Here is a 19,341-nt window from a genome sequence, read left to right as displayed (position 1 = left end):
CTGGAAAATCACGCAAGTGGGGCTGGAAGAATTTAGTCCCAACTGTAGCTCAACGTAAGGTTTTCTTTTTTTTTTCTCTCTTTTTCTTTTTCTTTTTTTCTTAAGACAGAGTCTCACTCTCACCCAGGCTGGAGTGCAGTGACAATATCTCAGCTCACTACAACCTCCACCTCCCAGGTTAAAGCAATTCTCATGCCTCAGTCTCCCAAGTAGCTGGGATTACAGGCACACACCACTATGCCCGGCTATTTTTTAATTTTTATTTTATTTTAGTTTTAGTAGAGATAGAATTTCACTGTGTTGGCCAAACTGATCTCGAACTCCTGACCTCAAACGATCTGCCCACCTTGGCCTCCCAAACCGAACATAAGATTTTCTGGCCAATGTAATTACGGTAATGAGTATATTGTAAATAAGGAAATCAGAAAGTCAGATCGAAATCAGAAATTCAGATCCAAATCATCTATTAGGCTCGTGCAAAAGTAATGGCAAAAACCATAATTACTTTTGCACCAACCTAATAGTATTTAGGACCTTAAATTTTGTTAGGTGTTTTAGGACTAGGATTGAAGGAAAACAAATTATCTGTCTTCACAGTGCTGATTCTATCAGGAAACAAACCTTACATGAAGAAGCCTAAAGGAAGAAAATATTTGAGCACTTTTTGGGCAGCCAGGAACTGTTATGAGATATGTAAACATGTCACTAATTTTCTCAGCAACTACTGAGATAAGTGCTATTTTTGTTCACATTTTCAAATGAGGAAGTCAAGGAGAAGTTTAGTTAGCTGCTGCAAGTGATAATGTACACCAGGAAGGTCTGTCCTCAGAGCCTATTCCTTACCTTCTACACCATCCTCCCTCGTGTGGCAGTGGGTATAAACTAGAGCAGAAAGGAAATATATTCCCTGGAGGGGATATCTCAATGGAGTCTCAGATATGCCAAATGTCAACCTCCCAAAGAAAATCAGATTAATGAAAAGTCTACTATACCAGAAGTATTTGGACATTTTCTATTATAACAGCAGTGTCTCACGTTTACTATTTAATGAAATGTTGTTTAATTATTTTTATTGTCATCTGTGTGTCAGGCACTGTGATAAGTGTGTGGGCACAGAAGTGAATGAGTCTGACAGGGTCACTGCTCTCAGGACATCCTGTCTAGTGGGGGATTTAGCCAGTAAGAGAAAAGTATCTCAATAGTATTACAATTAATGTTAAGTGCTAAGAATAAGGTGAGGGTGCCAGGAAAGTGACTTTCCACCTGGTGTCCCAAAGAATGAAGAGGCAGTAGTCAAAGAGGATAAGACAGGGAGGGAAATGCTAATAAGAGCTCCATGGGGAAATCACAGGATGTTAGAAAGTTTAAGGTGGAAAGAGGCCAGGGTTCCCAGTGCCCTGTTAGGAAGCCAGAGGATGTACAAAATAAGCCCAGAGAAGTCAGAAGGACCCTGATCACATAGAACAGAGCCTTGCCACACACGTTAAGGATTGTAGACTTGTTGCTAAGAGCTGAGGGAAGTTAACCAAAGGTGTGAGACAGAAGAGTGACATGATCAGGATTCCCATTTTTAAAAGATCAGTAAGACTGCAAATGTGTAGAATTATGTAAGGCGAGAACGAAAGCAGAGAAATTTGTTAGGAAGTTATTGCTCAATCAAGGTAAGAGGCAATGGTTTAAAATAAATTATGGTAGTGGATGGAAAAAAAGGGAAAAGTTCAAAACCTATTTTTGGAGAACTATCAAGGGGATTTGGCAGTGGTTTGACGGGGATTTTGTTAAGGGTATTTTTCAGGTTAATATTTAGTTGCTAGGATGGTGGTTCTATCAATTATTAAAATAGGGAATGTGAAGGAGCAGCAGTTTGTGGTGGGAAGATCATAGGTTCATGTTTGAAAGTTGAATTTGAGATGTTAGGGAGAAGTCCATATGAAAATTTTGAATTATTCTACTAAGGTTCTTTTTCATTTGTTTTAAATTCAGCTACAACTGGAGTGCCTGCTGCAACTTCCCCAGGAGCTGAAGGTGAAAGCATAGCTTCCACATCAGGTACTGGAACCACAACTGGGCTCAAAGTAGTTATGTTGATAAATATCTGGATAGTGCTCCAATAAAATAAGAACACTGCTCCTGACTTTACGCTTTTTAATCTCAGTTGCCACGGGAGCCATCCCTGGGTCAACAATTGCACCAGGAAGTACCACTACTGGTAAGTAAGCAGGGGGATGTCAGATGTGTTTTTGATTTTTTTTCATGCTCATTGCTTATTTTAAAACAGCATTATCATTAATAATAATAAAGCCAGTTAATTACAATGTCTTTAAATATATTATCTCATAAATTACTTGAATGAACATGATTATCTCATTTTGCTCATAAGGAACTTAGGCAAAGATATTACCTAAGTTGATATGTTTCTACAGCACACCAAATGGTGAAATCAATATTTTTCTTGATTGTTTATTGATTCCAAAACTGTGCCCTTCAATGTGATGCCTTCCTTTGCTAAAGCAAAATATACAGTGATATTTAATAACCCATCAATAGGCCGGGTGTGGTGGCTCATGCCTGTAATCCCAGCACCTTGGGAGGCCGAGATGGGTGGATCATGAGGTCAAGAGATGGAGACCATCCTGGTCAACATGGTGAAACACCGTCTCTACTAAAAATATAAAACTTAGCAGGGCGTGGTGGCGCATGCCTGTAGTCCCAGCTACTCAGGAGGCTGAGGCAGAAGAATCGCTTGAACCCGGAAGGCGGAGGTTGCAGTGACCCGAGATCAGGTCACTGCACTCCAGCCTGGGCGACAGAGCGAGACTCCATCTCAAAACAAACAAACAAACAAACAAACAAACAAACAAACAAACAAACAAAATCATCAATAAAGCTCGCTTTTAAAATCACAAAGCTTAAATGTTTCCCATTTCTAACTAAAAGAATTGGAGCAGCAGGTAAGAAAAATAAGTTTTTTAATGTAATAAACTATGGCACTTCCTATTCTGAAATAAGATTTGGAGAATTTTATTTGACAAAACTATAACATTATTGTTTTATAAGTCCAAATTTTATAACTTTCCTTTTTTTTTACAATGATTCACAAATGCTTACAGGGCAATTTCTTTTTCCTAACACTGAGTAAATGAACAAAATTATTATTTCAAGGCTACAGTATATTATTGTTTAAGGTTCTCAACTAGTAATATACTTAGTATGACAGTATTTGAGAAATATGTCATTTCTCAATGTGCAGGTCTCTAACAGAACCCAGACTCTAATGACTACATTGCTCATTAATAGTTTAAGGAATAGAATGCTTACCTTTTTTTTTTTTCTGGTGAAGATTTATGCCATATTATTGTAACTACTGTTACAAAGTCTCCTGTGTAAATTAATTTTACCAACTGATCGCTAGAAAATAATTCAATAATTTAATTCAAACTAAGTTTGTATTAATTCTTTATTCAATCTATGGTTATGCAAATGTAAACAAATTGGCATGATTCATATTATATATTGAGCAACATAATTATAAGTTAACACATGGCCAGAAACAGGTAATCATTGGGACACGGTGTGTAACTATTGAGGCACAGTATGTATTTTATCATTTTTGGCATTTTATAATTTCAAGACAGCTTTAATAAATGTAACCAAATAACAATTACTTGTGTATAAATATTTTGCTCAGAAAAAAGGCAGTGTTTTTTTTTTTTCAGTTTGATAATCTGTAATCATAGAAATCATACATGATTCCTTGAAAGAGCACTTTATAATATGTCTCACAAGAGAACACTTAATCTGACTTAAATTTCTAAGATAAGCCTCTGTGGGAATAACATCTGTTTTTTAAACAAAATTTAATTATCATGGCATTTGACCCACTGACGCAAATTTTTTAAATGAAATTCAAATAAATTCTTTAATTTAAATATGGATTTAATTTACCCTTTAGTAAAGTCAGTTAGAATTCCATCACAACTCATTGTAGGTAAGCTGAAATTCAATGACATGAAAATTTATTTCTGTACAATGTGCTTGAAATATAATTTCTATTTTTTCCATCTGAGCACTGAAAAACATTTAAAGGATTGTGTGACATGCTTCTCAAATTATAACCTAACATACAAATTAATCTTTGTAAATGGAAATTAAATATATACATTTATAAATATATTTGTTTTTAAATTTCAGTGCCATCAAAACAGCCTGAAGTAGTAGGTGAGAAAATATGAGATTATAAATGTGCATTTGAAAAAATAATGTTACATTAATGGAATAGAACACATGGTACCAGAAGTCTTTATTATCTGATTAATAAAACATGAACTTCAAATTCGATTTTTGTAGCATAGGGCTTTTGATTTTTCTATTCTCATGTCTTCTTAAATCATAATAAAGGTGTATTGAATCCTTTATATAATACTTAAATTCTACACTGATTGTATACAAGTATACAAACTCAGACAAACCAAAATAACTCCCAAAACATCTCCCCTATTAAAAAGAGGTAGCACTATATTTCTCAGCATATTAAGAGTTATTTGTCACCTACTGTTTACAAGAAAACTATTTAGCTTTTAATGTATCCTGGTATCTCTTTTTTAAACTTAAAAATAGTTTTAAAAGATAAGCAAAAGTAGCCGACTTTTTGTTGTTGCTTTGGGGTTTTTTTTTGTTGTTGTTGTTGTTTGCTTTTTGGAGACAGGGACTTGCTCCGTCGCCCAGATTGGAGTGCAGTGGCACGATCTTGGCTCACTGCAACCTCCAACTCCTGGGTTCAAGCGATTCTCTTGCCCCAACATCCTGAGTAGCTGGGATTATAGGTGTGCCCTACCATGCCCGGCTAATATTTTGCATTTTTTAGTAGAGATGGGGTTTCACTATGTTGGCCAGGCTGGCCTCAAACTCCTGACCTCAGGTGATCTGCCCAACTCGGCCTCCCAGAGTGCAGGGATGACAGGCATAAACCACCGCGGATGGCCTAGAAGCTGATTCTGTAGAATATCTCACTTTGAAAAAAAAATGATTTCTCCTTCTGATCCTTTTAGCACTTACATTGGAACATAAGTTCCATGAAAACAGGCATTTTTATCTTATTTTTCACTGATTTACAACCTCTTTATGACCCTTATCTGATGAGGTGATTGATTTCAATACTTGTCTCCCTGATCCACTAGATTCTACCTTTGTTGAAAGGGGACCAAGTCTTATGTATCATTAATGTCTTACTTGGGGAGCTTTGCATATAACGAACACTCAATACAGCTGAAATATGTTTAGCTTTCATTCACTATCTCATTTGGATAATTTAGGCATTATTTTCCCTAATTTGCTGGTAGGGAAACTGAGGTTCAGAGATTTTTAACCTGTTTAAAACCACACAACTCTTTTGATTCCAACACCTGAGCTCTTTCTACTCCTCTACATTTCCTTTAGTCTAGACTATTGTAGCCAAGTTTCCTCTCTTCTGGTTTTCTCTATTCTCAGATGTGTTCTATCTGAAACAGCAGTCAGTGGTCCTCTATTGACTGTTATCTCTGTTCATGTCATTTCTGTCATCAATCCATGGTAGCAGCTACCCATTTCCCTTCAAGTAAATTCTAAGTGTTTTAGTGTAATATTAGAGCCTTTGGAGACCCCATCTACTTTCCAAAGTTCTCATTAGCCCCCTTTACATAACAACTTTTAGCCTCACTTTAGCCTTTATAAAATGTTACAAACTGATAACTAGGAAGTTGTTTTCTCACTGAATTTGAGCTAAATTTCCAGTTATTTTTCACTCATTCTATGTTTATACAACACATATTGCTATGTTTCCCTAAACCTTGGCTCTCACTATATCTTCTGCCTGATGTTCCCTTCCTGGACTTCACATAGACAAATCCTAAGCAATAGTAAAGATCTAGATGCTGTCTTTTCCAGAAAGCCTTCTTTGACCCCATTAAGGAGTAATGCTCAGCAGTTTCTCGTTGTCTCAGGTACTCAGTATAAACTGTCTTTTGTAGCAGAGAGCTAAGGCATACTGAGATCAAACTAGGTGAACACAAGAGAAGATCATCTTTCATCTTTGTCAGGGAAGGCCAGGAAAGGACGTCTCAAGTAGAGAACGTTGCCACTCCCTATGATTTACAAATGGAATAGTTTAAGCAGAAAAACGCGTAGAATTATAGATTTTTTAAGTACCCAGAAAAAGCTACTTGTTATAGCAAAGAACACACAGATGGCGTCTAGATTCAGATGTTCTCATGGCAGAATGAGTCAGTGACCTCTGGACTTTTTGTATTTCAGGTACCACTGGGGTAACCACTGGCGCAACTCTTGCCCCTAGAAGTTCTAGCACAGGTGAGAACAAGCTGAGTGGAATTTTCCCATTGGAACTTCTTTCAAGGAGCTATCTCCTCAGGTTTTATTTCTAGGCAAAATTATCACTATAATAATCCCAAATCCTTAATGTCTTCCCAATTGTGTCTTTGTTCTTTTCCTCATCTTCAGAGGCCACAAGTTCCTAGGAGGAAGTAGAATCTCTGCAGGTGGAATAGCTCCAGCTCAGCCTGCTAAGCCGTTACTGCATTTTTGATCATCTTTCGTTAAGCAGTGTTCCCTGAAATGTAGCCACACTACTTTATTCCATAAACTAAACCTTTTAAAAATGCAAAACAGTTACTAGGTAACAAATGTCAAGCTTGAGGAGCCTGACTTGCTTCTACCTCAAGGAGCTCATTCCATGCCCTAAGAAGTCAAGTCCCTGGCCACTGGATATACGTGTACTGAGAAAACTTCCATTTCCAAGCACTGAATCTCAAAGACACTAAAGCATCTAGAATGCTGTCAGGAAATTTGCTATAAGAAAGAGATGCTACATTGGAAACATAGGTAAATTTTTGCCATTGGAAAGCTCAAAGAAAGAGCATCCTAATATATTGTAAGAAATACTCATTTTTGAAAAAGCAATACCATAGTCATGGCATGTGGACCACCATTTCTTTATTTGAGGAACTTTTGGTGGTATTTCTGGGAAAACTCTCAAACCTGGAACTTATGTCTCAGGTAAGTCACTACATACCAGGACATCCTGGAGGGAGCCACTTAGGTAATACAGTTGACCCAGCATGCTTTTCTTTTTCTTTCCTTTCCTTTCCTTTCCTTTCCTTTCCTTCGGGGAGGGGAGGGAGGGGGAGGGAGGGGTGGAGGGAGGGGAGAGGGAGGGGAGGGAAGGAAGGAAGGGAGAGGAGGGAAGGAAGGAAAGGAAGGAAAGGGAGAGAGAAAGGAAGGAAGGAGGAAGGAAGGAAGGAGGAAGGAAGAAAAGGAAGGAAGGAGAAGGAAGGAAGGAAGGAAGGAAGGAAGGAAGGAGGGAGGAGGGGGGGGAGGGGCGGGAGGGAGGGAGGGAGGGAGGGAGGGGGAGGGAGGAGGGGAGAGAGCTTTCTCTTTTCTTTCTTTCTTCTTTCTTTCTTTCTTTCTTTCTTTCTTTTTCTTCTTTCTTTCTTTCTTTCTTTCTTTCTTTCTTTATTTCTTTCTTTCTTTCTTTCTTTCTTTCTTTCTTTCTTTCTTTCTTTCTTTCTTTTTTCTTTCTTTCTTTCTTTCTTCTTTCTTTTCTTTCTTTCTTATAGGGTCTCACTCTGCTCCCCAGGCTGGAGTCTGGAGTACAGGGGCATGATCTTGGCTCACTTCAGCCTTGACCTCTTAGGCTGTGGTGATCCTGCCACCTCAGCCTCCCAGGTAGCTGGGACTACAGGCTCTTTTTTGTAGAGACAGGGTTTCACTATGTTGCCCAGTCTGGTCTCGAACTCCTGGACTCAAGTGATCTGCCCGCCTCGGCCTCCGAAAGTGTGGAATTATAGATGTGATCCACGAGACCCAACTGTCCAGCATGTTCTTACTTCATTCCTTTCTTTTCTTTCTCAGAGGCTACAACTGCTACAGGGACTTCTGGAACAGGACTGTCAGGAGGTGAGTGTTCTCATTCCAAGACTTTGGGTTCTGTTGATTCATTGTTTGGGATTGCATCTTAAAACAGAAGAATACGAAGGTTGAGGACACATTTTACACAAGGCTAAGTCAAATTGTGAATCCCTCTGGGACTACCATTTTCATGACCCTCCGACAAGTGTGCCTGAGTCCTGGCTTTCAGAACTAATTCTCTGAAGTCAGGAATGAGACCGTCATTGCTTTAAAGTTCATACAAATTTTTTTTTTTTTCCACAGGCACCTCTATCATTTCTTCTGAAGTCAGTACCAGTTCAGAAGTTTCCAACACAGGTAAAATTCCATAAAGAAAATGTAGGCTGGCTCTTACTCCTTTATGAGTTTTGTGCATGTGTATGTATATGCATGGGTATGCTTTAGGGATGACATGAAATCAACCACAGAAGTATCACAGAGATATTTATAAAGAACTTTATCTTTCGTTTTCCTCCCTTTGTAGTCATCCCTGGTACACCAGGAAGACATAACAGGAAGTGAAACAGGCAGGCATGAAATGAGCCCCCATCCCTCTGTCAGCAGACTAGAATGTAGGGGTGTTCACTGGCAAGTCGCCTGCGAATAAATGGGCCAAGGAGATGAAATGAGAGAAGGACACTCTTAATTTAGCATTTGCACCATTTATAACATTAAGTCCTGAGAAATGCTCTTTTAGTTGCTTCCATGATGAATTTGCTAAATTTGCTTTTGTTGTTTTAGGTGTCACTAGCGTAGGCTCTGAGACATCTGTTGAAACAGGAATTCCCAACACAGGTAAAGTTGAAAGAAAACCATCTCTATGGATGCGCAGATGAAATGATGTTTTCTGTAGGTTGTTCTGATGAATAACACAAAATCTCTCTTCCCACTATTGCAACTCCCCAGAATTTACAATTCCAAATCATGTCTCAGAGGCCACAATTTCTGCAGAACACGTTGGCACCACTGAAGCTTCATTCACAATAGGGGAGAAGGAGCAACTCATGTCTTTCTTGTTATCACTGATTTTGACACTCATAGCGAGACTAGAGAGAGGAGGATTCTGGAGAGCAGTTTGTATTTACTTTACTAATATACTACATTTTTGGCCAACAAATTCTTTATAAGTTTAGACATTTTTCCAGAAAAGCTACTAATTACAGAGTGCAGAATCATACTTCTAATCCTGGAAGACAGGACAATTATACTGATTGTTCTGAGTAACTTCTGCTGTGAAATTACAAACATTAGAAGCTTTTAGAAGAGGAGGGGGTGATAAAACTTGCTGAGAAACACAGAGGAGCTACATGAACCCAGGAAACACACCTGCACTGTGTTAGTGCTTCCTTTTCACAAACGAAGAGCTAAATATTTTCACAACGTCTGGAGTTCTCAGCACACTCATGGCATTCTCAGCAACCATCCCACAGTAGGCACCACTCTTGCATCTGACAAGCAAGACACAGGGAGGAGAACAGGGGAGCATGGGAGAAACCCACATTGTCCTCCTGACCGAGAATACTAGGAAGATTATCACAGGTAAAGAACATTATCACTTCGGTTGCTTTGGTAATAAAATGGTTAGTAAGAAAATACACAGGGCTCATCACCAGGGAAGAGCTAGGGAAAGTGCTAGTTAGATATAAGTTAGGTTTAGATTCTTTCTAGAGGCAGGTCTGTAGGAAAGAAAGATTAATCACCATGGTGATCCCAGTCCCCTTGGTGTTTCATCTACGACTGGGGTGGCTCCTGGCACAACCCTTGCCCCTGGCAGTTCCAGGACAGGTGAGTCTGCAGGTTGGCAGGGAACTCTTCAGAGCTCCTCCCATAATTTGATGTATTCTCTGGTGCTTGTCTTTTTAAGAGTAGTATCTTATTCATTTCATAGTTATTGAATATTTTTCAAATATGACTTTTCTGTTTTTCTGTCTCTCAGAAGCCACAACTTCCTTAGGAGGAAGTACATCAACAAGAGGTGGAATAGCCACAGGTGAGCATTGCTGGGTCATTGCACTCATTTGCCAATAATATTCAATAAAGACTGTGGTGCGAAATGAATCCATGTGACTGGATTCTCCCATATTGAGTACTGATCAAGAAATTACCATTATTCATTGATGAAAGATCAGAAACTCAAATTTCATTCTTACTTCCTGTGCTGTAAGCAGATTCTCTTTCCACACCCAAGGCAGTCATCAGTCATTTGATTGACAGTTACATAGATGATCTAGAGATAGCCCCCATCTCCCTGTTCCAAAACTCTAGAAAAAAAAAGAGACTCGATAAGTAAGAATGTCTTTGGTCGATATACTGTGGGAAGGATATTATATGAGAAATACACAGATGTCCTTTTAGCATTCAAAACCCAGTTTACTGACATATTGAATAAGAATATATATTTTATCAATCTATTTGCTTGTTGCCCATTACCCATTTTCTTAATACCATGGTGGCTTCTCTAGAAAGACTCTGGAACTTGGGAATGACAAAACAGGATAATCCAAAAGCATACTGGGCTGCTACATCTTGGCTGCTCAGATGACAGGCTCCTAGGGCTACATAACCCTGTATGTCTTCATACTGCAGTCTTTATTCTTGCTTTATTTTCTGTTAGAAACCACAGGTTCCTCAAGAGGGGTCAGGACCACTGGATCAGAAGCTCCAGGAGGTAAGCTTCATCAGTCCCAGGCTTCAGAATTCTCATCCTTGCCCTGTTGTGGGGTGCTGAGGTGAACACATAAACGAGAATGAGGGCCAAGGAAAGACAATTACTTCTTAACTGGAAGCACAACATGTATTCTGATCTGAGTTGTTCTGCTAAAGAATTTCAGAAACTGGTTATATTAGTTTATTCTCACACTGCTTTAAGGAACTACCTGAGACTAGTTAGTTTATAAAGAAAACAGGTTTAATGATGGACAGTTCTGCAGGCTGTATGGAGGCATGGCTGGGGAGGCATCAGGAAACTTACAATCATGGTGGGAGGCGAAGAGGAAGCAAGTACATCTTCACTTGGTGACAGGAGAGAGACAGAGAGTGAAAGAGAAAGTGCTACACAGTTTTAAAGAAGCAGTTCTTGTGAGAACTCAGTATCACAAGAACAGCAAGGGGGAAGTCCAGCCTCTGTGATCCAATCAGCTCCAACCAAGTTCCTTCCCCCAACACTGGGGATTATAATTCAACCTGAGATTTGAGTGGGGACTGAGAGTCAAACCTTATCACTGAGTTATCTAAGTCAGGCATTGCTCCATTTCCTGTGTGACAATTTTAGTACTCTGGACACCTGGCTGAGGCCCACTGACCTGCAGCAGCCTCCTCAGAACCCCCAATTCTTCCATTCTGCCCCTCATGATTCCACAAAGTACTATCACCTGCTGACATCTATTGAACATATTTATTATACTTGTTTATTTTCTGTGTTCCCTCTCCCACAAATGGAAATCTCACAAGGCAGAGACTGTTGTCTGTTCTTTTCACTGAGAAGAGAATGTCAGGTACAAAGGATTGCTTACAGCATATAAGATGAGTGACAAGTATATGCTTATTTTGAGTGTCACTCTGTTTACTTCAACAGCTACGACCACGGTTTCACCTGTTGCCAGCAGCAGTTCACAGGGTCCCAAGCCAGGTAGGATGAACTACTTAAAATCACCAGCGGGAGGTATAAATATCTGATTATCACAATATTATCAGTTACACAAACAGGAACATTTAGAATGTTCAAGACATTTTTCCTCCTCCAGGAACACCAGGAAACTACATCACTGAAAGTGAAGTTAGTAAAGTGAATTTAAGTATCCTTCCTTTTAAATTGAATTTAAGCTATTACTGTTTTTGAATAGGCTGCAGGGGAAAGGATAATCCATAGCAAATCATCTGTCAATAGTTGGGGAAAAATTATTCATTGTTAATTTCCTTCGGAAATTAGAAAGGTCTTCTAGTGGTTCAGGAACACACTGATGATTCCAGTATTATTTGTCCTATTAGCTCCTTTATTTTTCTCTTTTTAGGTACTTCTGGAGAATTCTCTGGGACAACCATTTCATCTGGAGGCTTCCACACAGGTAGTTGAATGGGAATGAGTTCCTCATCTGGAATGCATGATAACTTTGCAGAGCTGCAATAAAAAACTGGCACTGTGATAGTTTTCCACAGTATCTCAGATTCCCCAGACCTCTTTGTTTTCTTCTTTTCTTGGAAGCCACAACTCTCACAGGAGGTAGGGGCAGTACTGGAACTGAATCCAGAGCAGGTGAGGCGGAGCAGCTCATGATTTGGGATTTACCGTGAATCATGACTCTCATAAGCATGACTTGTTTGGAAGTGGGCTTTCCTACAGAATATTTTGCATTTATTTCTGGACAATGCATCTTAGCACAAATAGTTCTGCCTTTAAATTAAATATTTTCCCCAAAATTTACCAATATCCTATTAGAAGTGAAATGGCTCTTGTAATTGTTCTGAGAAATTTCTCCTGTAATGTTATATGTAAGTATGGCCAGGATATTAGTAGGAGCAAAAAACATTTGTGATCCAGGGAAGGAGAGATAATGTGAATGAATCCTAGAAATACATGTACATAGAGGTTTCCATGCCCTAAAAACAATATAATTATTAGTACTTTCTTGACATCTCAAATTGCCAGCAAACTTAATTTTTTGTGTTTCATTCCTGGCAGTAAATTGGTGAGTATGGAAAATTGTGTCTCTCCCTCTCATGGAATGTATATTGCTTCAAGCTGAAGAACTGGCCCCTCTGATTGCATTGAGAATTAAATGGTTCTGCAGGTTGACAGGGAACTCTTCAGAGCTCCTCTCATAATTAGATATCTCTTCTGGTGTTATTGTTTATTAGAGTAATTCCCTATCTGTTTCATGGCCTTTGAATATTTTCCAAATATGTCTTTTCTGTTTTCCTGTCTCTCAGAGTCCACAACTTCCCTACAAGAAAGTGCAAAGACAAGAGGTGGAATAGCGACAGGTGAGCATTACTGGTTCATTGCACTCACTTGCTAATAAGATCCAATAAAGCCTGTGGCTTGAAAAGTATCTGTACTCTCATTTCTCCCATATTAACATTGTTAGGAAAGTTCCTGCCATTTTTCACTGACTAAATACAGAATCTCAAATTTCATTCTTATTTCTTGTGCTTGAACAGACTCTTCTATTGCCCCCCAAGGTAAACATGCAGCCATTTGACTGACAGTTACATAGAAAATCTAGAGTTAGCTTCTATCTCCCTATTCATGAAATCTTGAGAAAAGGAAGCCTAATAAGTTAAAAAAAAATTGGGTAAATAGACCATGGGAAGAATATTATCTGAGAAGTGTAGAGATTAGTTTCTGGCATTTAAAGGCCAGTTTATTGAAATAATGAATAAGTATACAGCCTGTGTCCATTTATTTGCTTAATACTCTTTTCCCACGTCATGGTAATGAGGTAATGACCCCCCATTGCCCCATCCCTTTATTAATAGCTACCAATGGGGCATTCTCTGGAAAGACTCTGGAACCTGGGAATGATAACACAGGCAAGTCAAAAAGCACGCAGGGAATGCTACACCATGGCTGCACAGGTGTGACGTAACCTCCTAGGGTACTAGGGTAATGTAACCCTGTATTCCCCATACTGCAGACTTCATGCTTGCTTTCTTTTCTCTCAGAGGCCACAAGTTCCACAGGAGGGGTCAGAGCCACTGGAACAGAAGCCTCAGGAGGTAAGGTTCGCCAGTCCCAAACCTCAAGGTTCTCCTCATTGCCCTGTTGTGCTGAGGTGAACACATAAATGAGAATGGGGGCTAAGGAAAGGGGGTTACTTCTTGTCTAGAAGCACAACATGTATTCTGACTATCCTGAGTAGTCCTGCTAAGGAATTCCTGCCACTTGGTCATCTAAGTTAGGCATTGCTCCATGGCCTGTGTGATAGTGTTAGTTCTCTGGACACCTAGCTGAGACCCACTGACCTGCAGCAGCCTCCACAGAACTCTGATTCTCCCCACTCAGGCCATCATGATTCCACAAAGCACTATCACCTGTTGCCATCTCTCTAACATGTTTATTACACTTTTGCATATTTTCTATTTCCTCTCTCACAAACACAAATCTCACAAGGCAGATACTTTGTCTGTTCTCTTCACTGAGAGGATGATGTCAGGCACAGAGGAAATGCTTACAAAATATGAGATAAGTGACAGGCATATTCTCATGTAGAGACTCACTGTTTACTTCAGTTTCACTTGGTGTCAGCAGCAGTTTATTGGGTCTGAACGAAGTCAAGGAGGCTACTTAAAACACCATGGAAATGTAAAAATATTGACATAAGTGTATTCTTAAATACCTGATTATCACACTATCACCAGTTATACAAATAAGAACATTGGAAATATCAAAATGTTTCCTTCTTTTTCCCACTGGAGTGACAGGGAGCCACATCACTGGAAGTGAAATCAGTAAAGTGAAATTAGCTTCCTTCTTTTTTTTTTTTTTTGCTAGGGTACAGTGGAAGGAATAGTCAGTGCGAGAACATTAAACAATAAGTTCACAAAAAATTATAGTGTATATTTTTTCTAAAATAGACGTTGTCAGGAAAATTTTCCAATAGTTCAAGACCACATTGCTGATTCCAGTACTGCTTGCTCTGTTAGCTCTTTATATTCTCGTTTTAGGTACCTCTGGTAAATTCTCTGGGACAACCATTTCATCTGGAGGTTCCCACACAGGTAGTTCAATGAGAAGGAAATCTCCATTTTGCGTGCATGATAATTTTGTAGAGCTGCAGTCATAAAATAGCGCCTCAATGTTTTTAAATCATATCTCAAATTCCCCAGACCTCATGATTTTCCTCTTTCTTTCCTCAGAAGCCACAACTCTCGCAGGTGGCAGGGGCAACACTGAAAGTGAATTCAGAACAGGTGAGGAAGAGCAGCCCACAATTTGGGAGTTACTATGAATCATAACTCTCATGAGGATGACTTACTTAGAAGTAGGCTTTCCTACAGAATATGAAATATGGATTTATAGACAATGTAACTGAGGCCAAATATATTTTTAATTTAATATTTCCCTATAAATATCCTAAAATCCTCTTTTCAAATGGGTTGACTCTTCTAGGTGAGGTGTAAATGGGATGTAATTGTTTTGAGAAATTTCCACATAATATAATGTATAAATATTTCCAGTGTAATAGGAGAGGTTAGAAAACAGTTTTGATTCCAGGAAGTAGGGATAACACAAATGAACTTTAAAAACATGCCTGCATAGATGTTTCCTTGCCTCCAAAGCAAGAGAAATAATTATAGTATTAGGTCAATGGGGAGCAATTAGGAGTAATTAGTTCTGGTGTTTTGTAGCAGTGAGGTGCCTATGGTCAACAATATTATGGTGTACATTCAAATATCCTTGACAAGAAGGTTCTGAATGTTCTGCTCAGAAAGCAATGATAAGTGAGATGATGGATAAGCTAAATATCATGACTTGATTATTACATAATATATACATATATCAAAACCTCCCATACAACCCCCAGAAATATGTATACTTACATAAAAATTAGAAAGAAAAGTAAAAATAGATTAAATTATCATGAAATAAAGAATTTTTTGTCTTCTACCTCTGGCAGTGTAATGGGTAAGTATGGGAGAAAACCACCTGTTTTGCTCTCATGGAATGTCAGGTGTAATCCCCAAATTTTGCCCCTTTGACTGCATTGGTAGTTTATTAATGAATGGGAAAACACATCAGAGTGGCAGCCAGAGAAAGTGACCTTTGACATCTTAAAGATGTAAACAGATTCCTTCTAGAGGCAGGTCTTCAGGAGACAAACAGGAGTCACTGTGGTGATGCCAGTTCCCATTGTGTTTCAGCCACCACTGGGGTAGTTCCTGCCACAACTGTTGCCCCTGGCCGTTCCAAGACAGGTAAGTCAACAGGTTGACATGGAATCTTCCACATGCCCTCACATAATTAGATATCTCCTTTGTATTATTTTTTGCAGGAGTAGCACCATATCTTCTCCACAATCCTTAAATATACTCCAGGTAACTCTTATCCCTTTGTCTCCCTTAGAGGCCACCACTTTCCTAAGAGTAAGTGGAACAACAAGTGTTGGAAGAGCCACGGGTGAGTGCTGCTAGGCTAAGACTTGTAATTCCTAATGACACCTTCAATAGTCTTCTGAAAATATCTACATGATTTGTATATGCTATATTGAGAAAATTCATAAAAAAGACTAGACAGTCTCCTTATTTCCTGAGCTTACAAAGTCCCTCACTAAACCATCATGATGTCAAACCAATGACAGATAAATAAGTAATATGGGGAGAAAATTCTTATCTTCCCCCCAACGAGAAGGACATGATAGTTGATAACTGTCTCAGTAAAATTGCTGTGGAAAGAAATGTTGCGTGGGACAAATATGAATTTCTTCTAGCACTGTGAGTCTCAGAGTAATAGTTTGCTTCTAAGTGGGGATTTGAGATTCCTATAGAAACCAAGTGGAAATAGAGTTCAGCTAGTGACACCATCTCTTTCTTGTTGTAGGTATTACCGTTGTAGTCTCTGGAAAAACACTGAAACCTGGAAGTTACAAGATAGGCAAGTCTGAAAATACATGCAAAATCTGGACATGGGCACCTTTATTGACATACTCTGCCCACAGCGCCGTGTGTACTCTCTCAAAAACTGGTCTTCACTCTTTCCTTTCTTTTCTCTCTCTCTCAGGGGCCACAGCTTCCATGGTAGGGGGTGACACCAGCCAAGCAGAACGTCCAGGAGGTGAGTTTTTTACTCTGAGGCTTTGGTGCTTTTATCAAATCCCTGTTCTCTGCAGTGAAGACATTGATGTGAAGGTGGGCTGAGGAAAGGGGCCCACATTTCCTCTGGGAACACAGCATGCCAGAGTCACAAAGCTGGTTGTGCCTAGGAATTCCCTGGACTCTTCTGGCTTATCCCTCTGGATTTCTAGCAGCCCAGGCTTGCAGAGCTAGTTATTATGTAGCAGGCATAAGGGCAGACTGCTGGATACCCCCCACCAATCAGGGCATACAATTTGCCTTTTATACAATTTGCCTTTTTCCCAAAGGGTTTACTAACATCTTTCACACTGACTTATTTATTATATTTCTTGTTCGTTGCTGGCCTCCAGCTGCTAGAATGTAAGGTGCATTAGGAGAAAGATCTTTGAACATTTTGCTGACTGATACATCCCAAGGTCCTAAACAATATTACACAGAAGAGATGCTTAATAAATATTAGTGGAATGATGAAATAAATTATTTTGAAGTAGTTCATTCTATTTAATCGGTACAACTATAGTTTCACCTGAAGTCAGAATTCCAAGCCAGGTAGAATAGATTGAATAAAGTCATCACATGGCAATATTAGAGTTAGAGAGTTCTTTTTTAAACATGTGAATATCAAAATACCTGAAGTAATTGATGAGAAATATTTATAAAGATAGAAGGTAGTCTGCTTTTTTCTTCTTAACACATCATTGTCACATCAGGAAGCCCAGCTTCTGGAAGTTCAACAGGTGAGGGGGAGATAAAGTCTCCTTTCACATTCTCTGGGATCTATGGAAAGGGAACCCCAGAAGCAACAATGTTCAGTTGAGGGGCAAAGAAATAAAGGGATAGTCATTCACGGTTCATTTCCTTCCAAAACACATGTTCTTAGGAAAGGCCTCTAGTGGTTCAGGATCATATAACTTCTTTTACTATTCTTTGCTCTATTAGCACCTTTACTCTTCTCATTTTAGGTACTTCTGGTGAATTCCCAGGAACAACCATTACATCTGGAGATTTCCACACAGGTAGTTCAACAAGAAGGAAATCCTCATGTTGAATGTATGATAACTTTTTAGAGCTGCAATCATAAAATAACTTTTTCCTTGTATCTTCAATTCCTTACACCTCTTGATTCTCTTTTTCCTGCAGAGACCACAGCTGTGACAGGAAGCAGGGGCAGTATTGGAACTGAATCCATAGCAGGTGAGGAGCAGGCCATGATTTGGGAGTTATTTGAATTATGACTTTTATTATTATGACTTGTTTAGAAGTGAACTTTCCTGCAGAACATTGTGCATTTCTTTTTTTGGGAAAATGAATCTAAGCCCGAAGAACGTTTTTTTACATTTAATTTTTTTTTTTTAATACACACAAATTACCAATAGTGTCTTTTGAATGTGATGCCTCCTGAATCTGTTTTGATAAATTTCTCCTATAAGGTTATAAACACTTCCAGGATTTTAGTATGAGCTTAAAACAGTTGTTTTGTTCTTGGGAAGTAAAGACAAGGTAAACGAACCTTGAAATCATGCCTGGTAAAGGTTTCTATGACCCAAAGCAATACAAATAATAATTATTTTATGAATGTCTAAAATTCTCATTAAGCTTAATTTTTTTAAAGTAAAACCAATGAATATGGGAGGAAACCACCTGTCTTCCTCTCATGGAATTCCAAGACTATTGCCACATGTTGAGAAATTGATCACTCTTACTAGTTTGATAATAAATTTGTTAATGAGAAAATACATCTGGCCTATCATCAGGGAAGAACCAGAAAAAGAGTTTTTTGGATATAGTGATGATATGCTTAGATTCTTTCTAGAGCCAGATCTTTGGGGGGAAGAAACATAAGCACCATAATGACCACAGTCCTCTTGATGTTTCATCCACCACTGGGATAACTCCTGGCACAATTCTTGCCCCTGGCAGTTCCAATACAAGTGAGTCTACAGGTTGTCAGGAAACTCTTCAAGGATCTTTACATAGATGCCTCATTTGGTGCAATTCTATCCATGAATAATATATCTGTTTCATGGCCTTTCAATATTTTCCAAATATGTCCTCTCTGTTTTTCTCTCTCTCAGAGACCACAACATACATTAGAGGAAGTGGGACCACAAGAAGTGGATTAGCCACAGGTGAGCATTGCATTCACCTGCCATTAATACCCCCAAAGGATTACAGACTGAAATGTATCCATGCTAATCATTTCTCCAATACTGAGGATTATTAAAGATAATCTTACCATTATTCATTGACTGAGGTTTCAGATTCTCAGATTTTGTTCTTATTTCTTCTGCTTTGAACAGCTTTGAACAGAAGCTGTGAGATAGAGTTAGCTTCTATCTATCTAGTCGTGAACTCTAGAAGAAAGAAAGCCCAACAAGTAAAAAATTACTTGGTAAATATTTTGTCACATGTATATTTTATGAAGAATATGCAGATTACTATTAGGCATAAAAAGCCCAGTTTACAGCCGGGCATGGTGACTCATGCCTGTAATCCCAGAACTTTGAGAGACCGAGGTGGGAGGATCACTTAAGCCAAGGAGATTGAGACCAGCCTGGGTGATATGGTGAAACCCTGTCTTTACAAATAATAATAAGACAAAAAATAGCTGGG

At 38.9% G+C, this 19,341-nt stretch overlaps 1 protein-coding gene across 1 annotated transcript in view; it reads left to right on the top strand.

Moving 5' to 3' along the window:
• The window catches only part of MUC19 (mucin 19, oligomeric), a 207,261-nt gene that overhangs the window by 113,632 nt on the left and 74,288 nt on the right, over positions 1–19,341 (top strand). The window contains 22 exon segments of the mRNA XM_030939700.1: positions 1,984–2,049; positions 2,156–2,209; positions 6,289–6,342; positions 6,994–7,047; positions 7,903–7,947; positions 8,203–8,256; positions 8,680–8,733; positions 9,670–9,723; positions 9,875–9,928; positions 10,553–10,606; positions 11,949–12,005; positions 12,140–12,190; positions 12,865–12,918; positions 13,600–13,653; positions 14,602–14,655; positions 14,794–14,847; positions 15,799–15,852; positions 16,001–16,054; positions 16,655–16,708; positions 17,691–17,744; positions 17,869–17,922; positions 18,804–18,857. Coding sequence (XP_030795560.1) covers positions 1,984–2,049; positions 2,156–2,209; positions 6,289–6,342; positions 6,994–7,047; positions 7,903–7,947; positions 8,203–8,256; positions 8,680–8,733; positions 9,670–9,723; positions 9,875–9,928; positions 10,553–10,606; positions 11,949–12,005; positions 12,140–12,190; positions 12,865–12,918; positions 13,600–13,653; positions 14,602–14,655; positions 14,794–14,847; positions 15,799–15,852; positions 16,001–16,054; positions 16,655–16,708; positions 17,691–17,744; positions 17,869–17,922; positions 18,804–18,857 — 1,191 coding nt within the window.

This window comes from Rhinopithecus roxellana, chromosome 10 (assembly GCF_007565055.1).
Source record: "Rhinopithecus roxellana isolate Shanxi Qingling chromosome 10, ASM756505v1, whole genome shotgun sequence".
NCBI lineage: Eukaryota > Metazoa > Chordata > Mammalia > Primates > Cercopithecidae > Rhinopithecus > Rhinopithecus roxellana.
The sequence above is the reverse complement of the archived record's forward strand: the minus strand, read 5'-3'. Positions and strand labels throughout refer to the sequence as shown.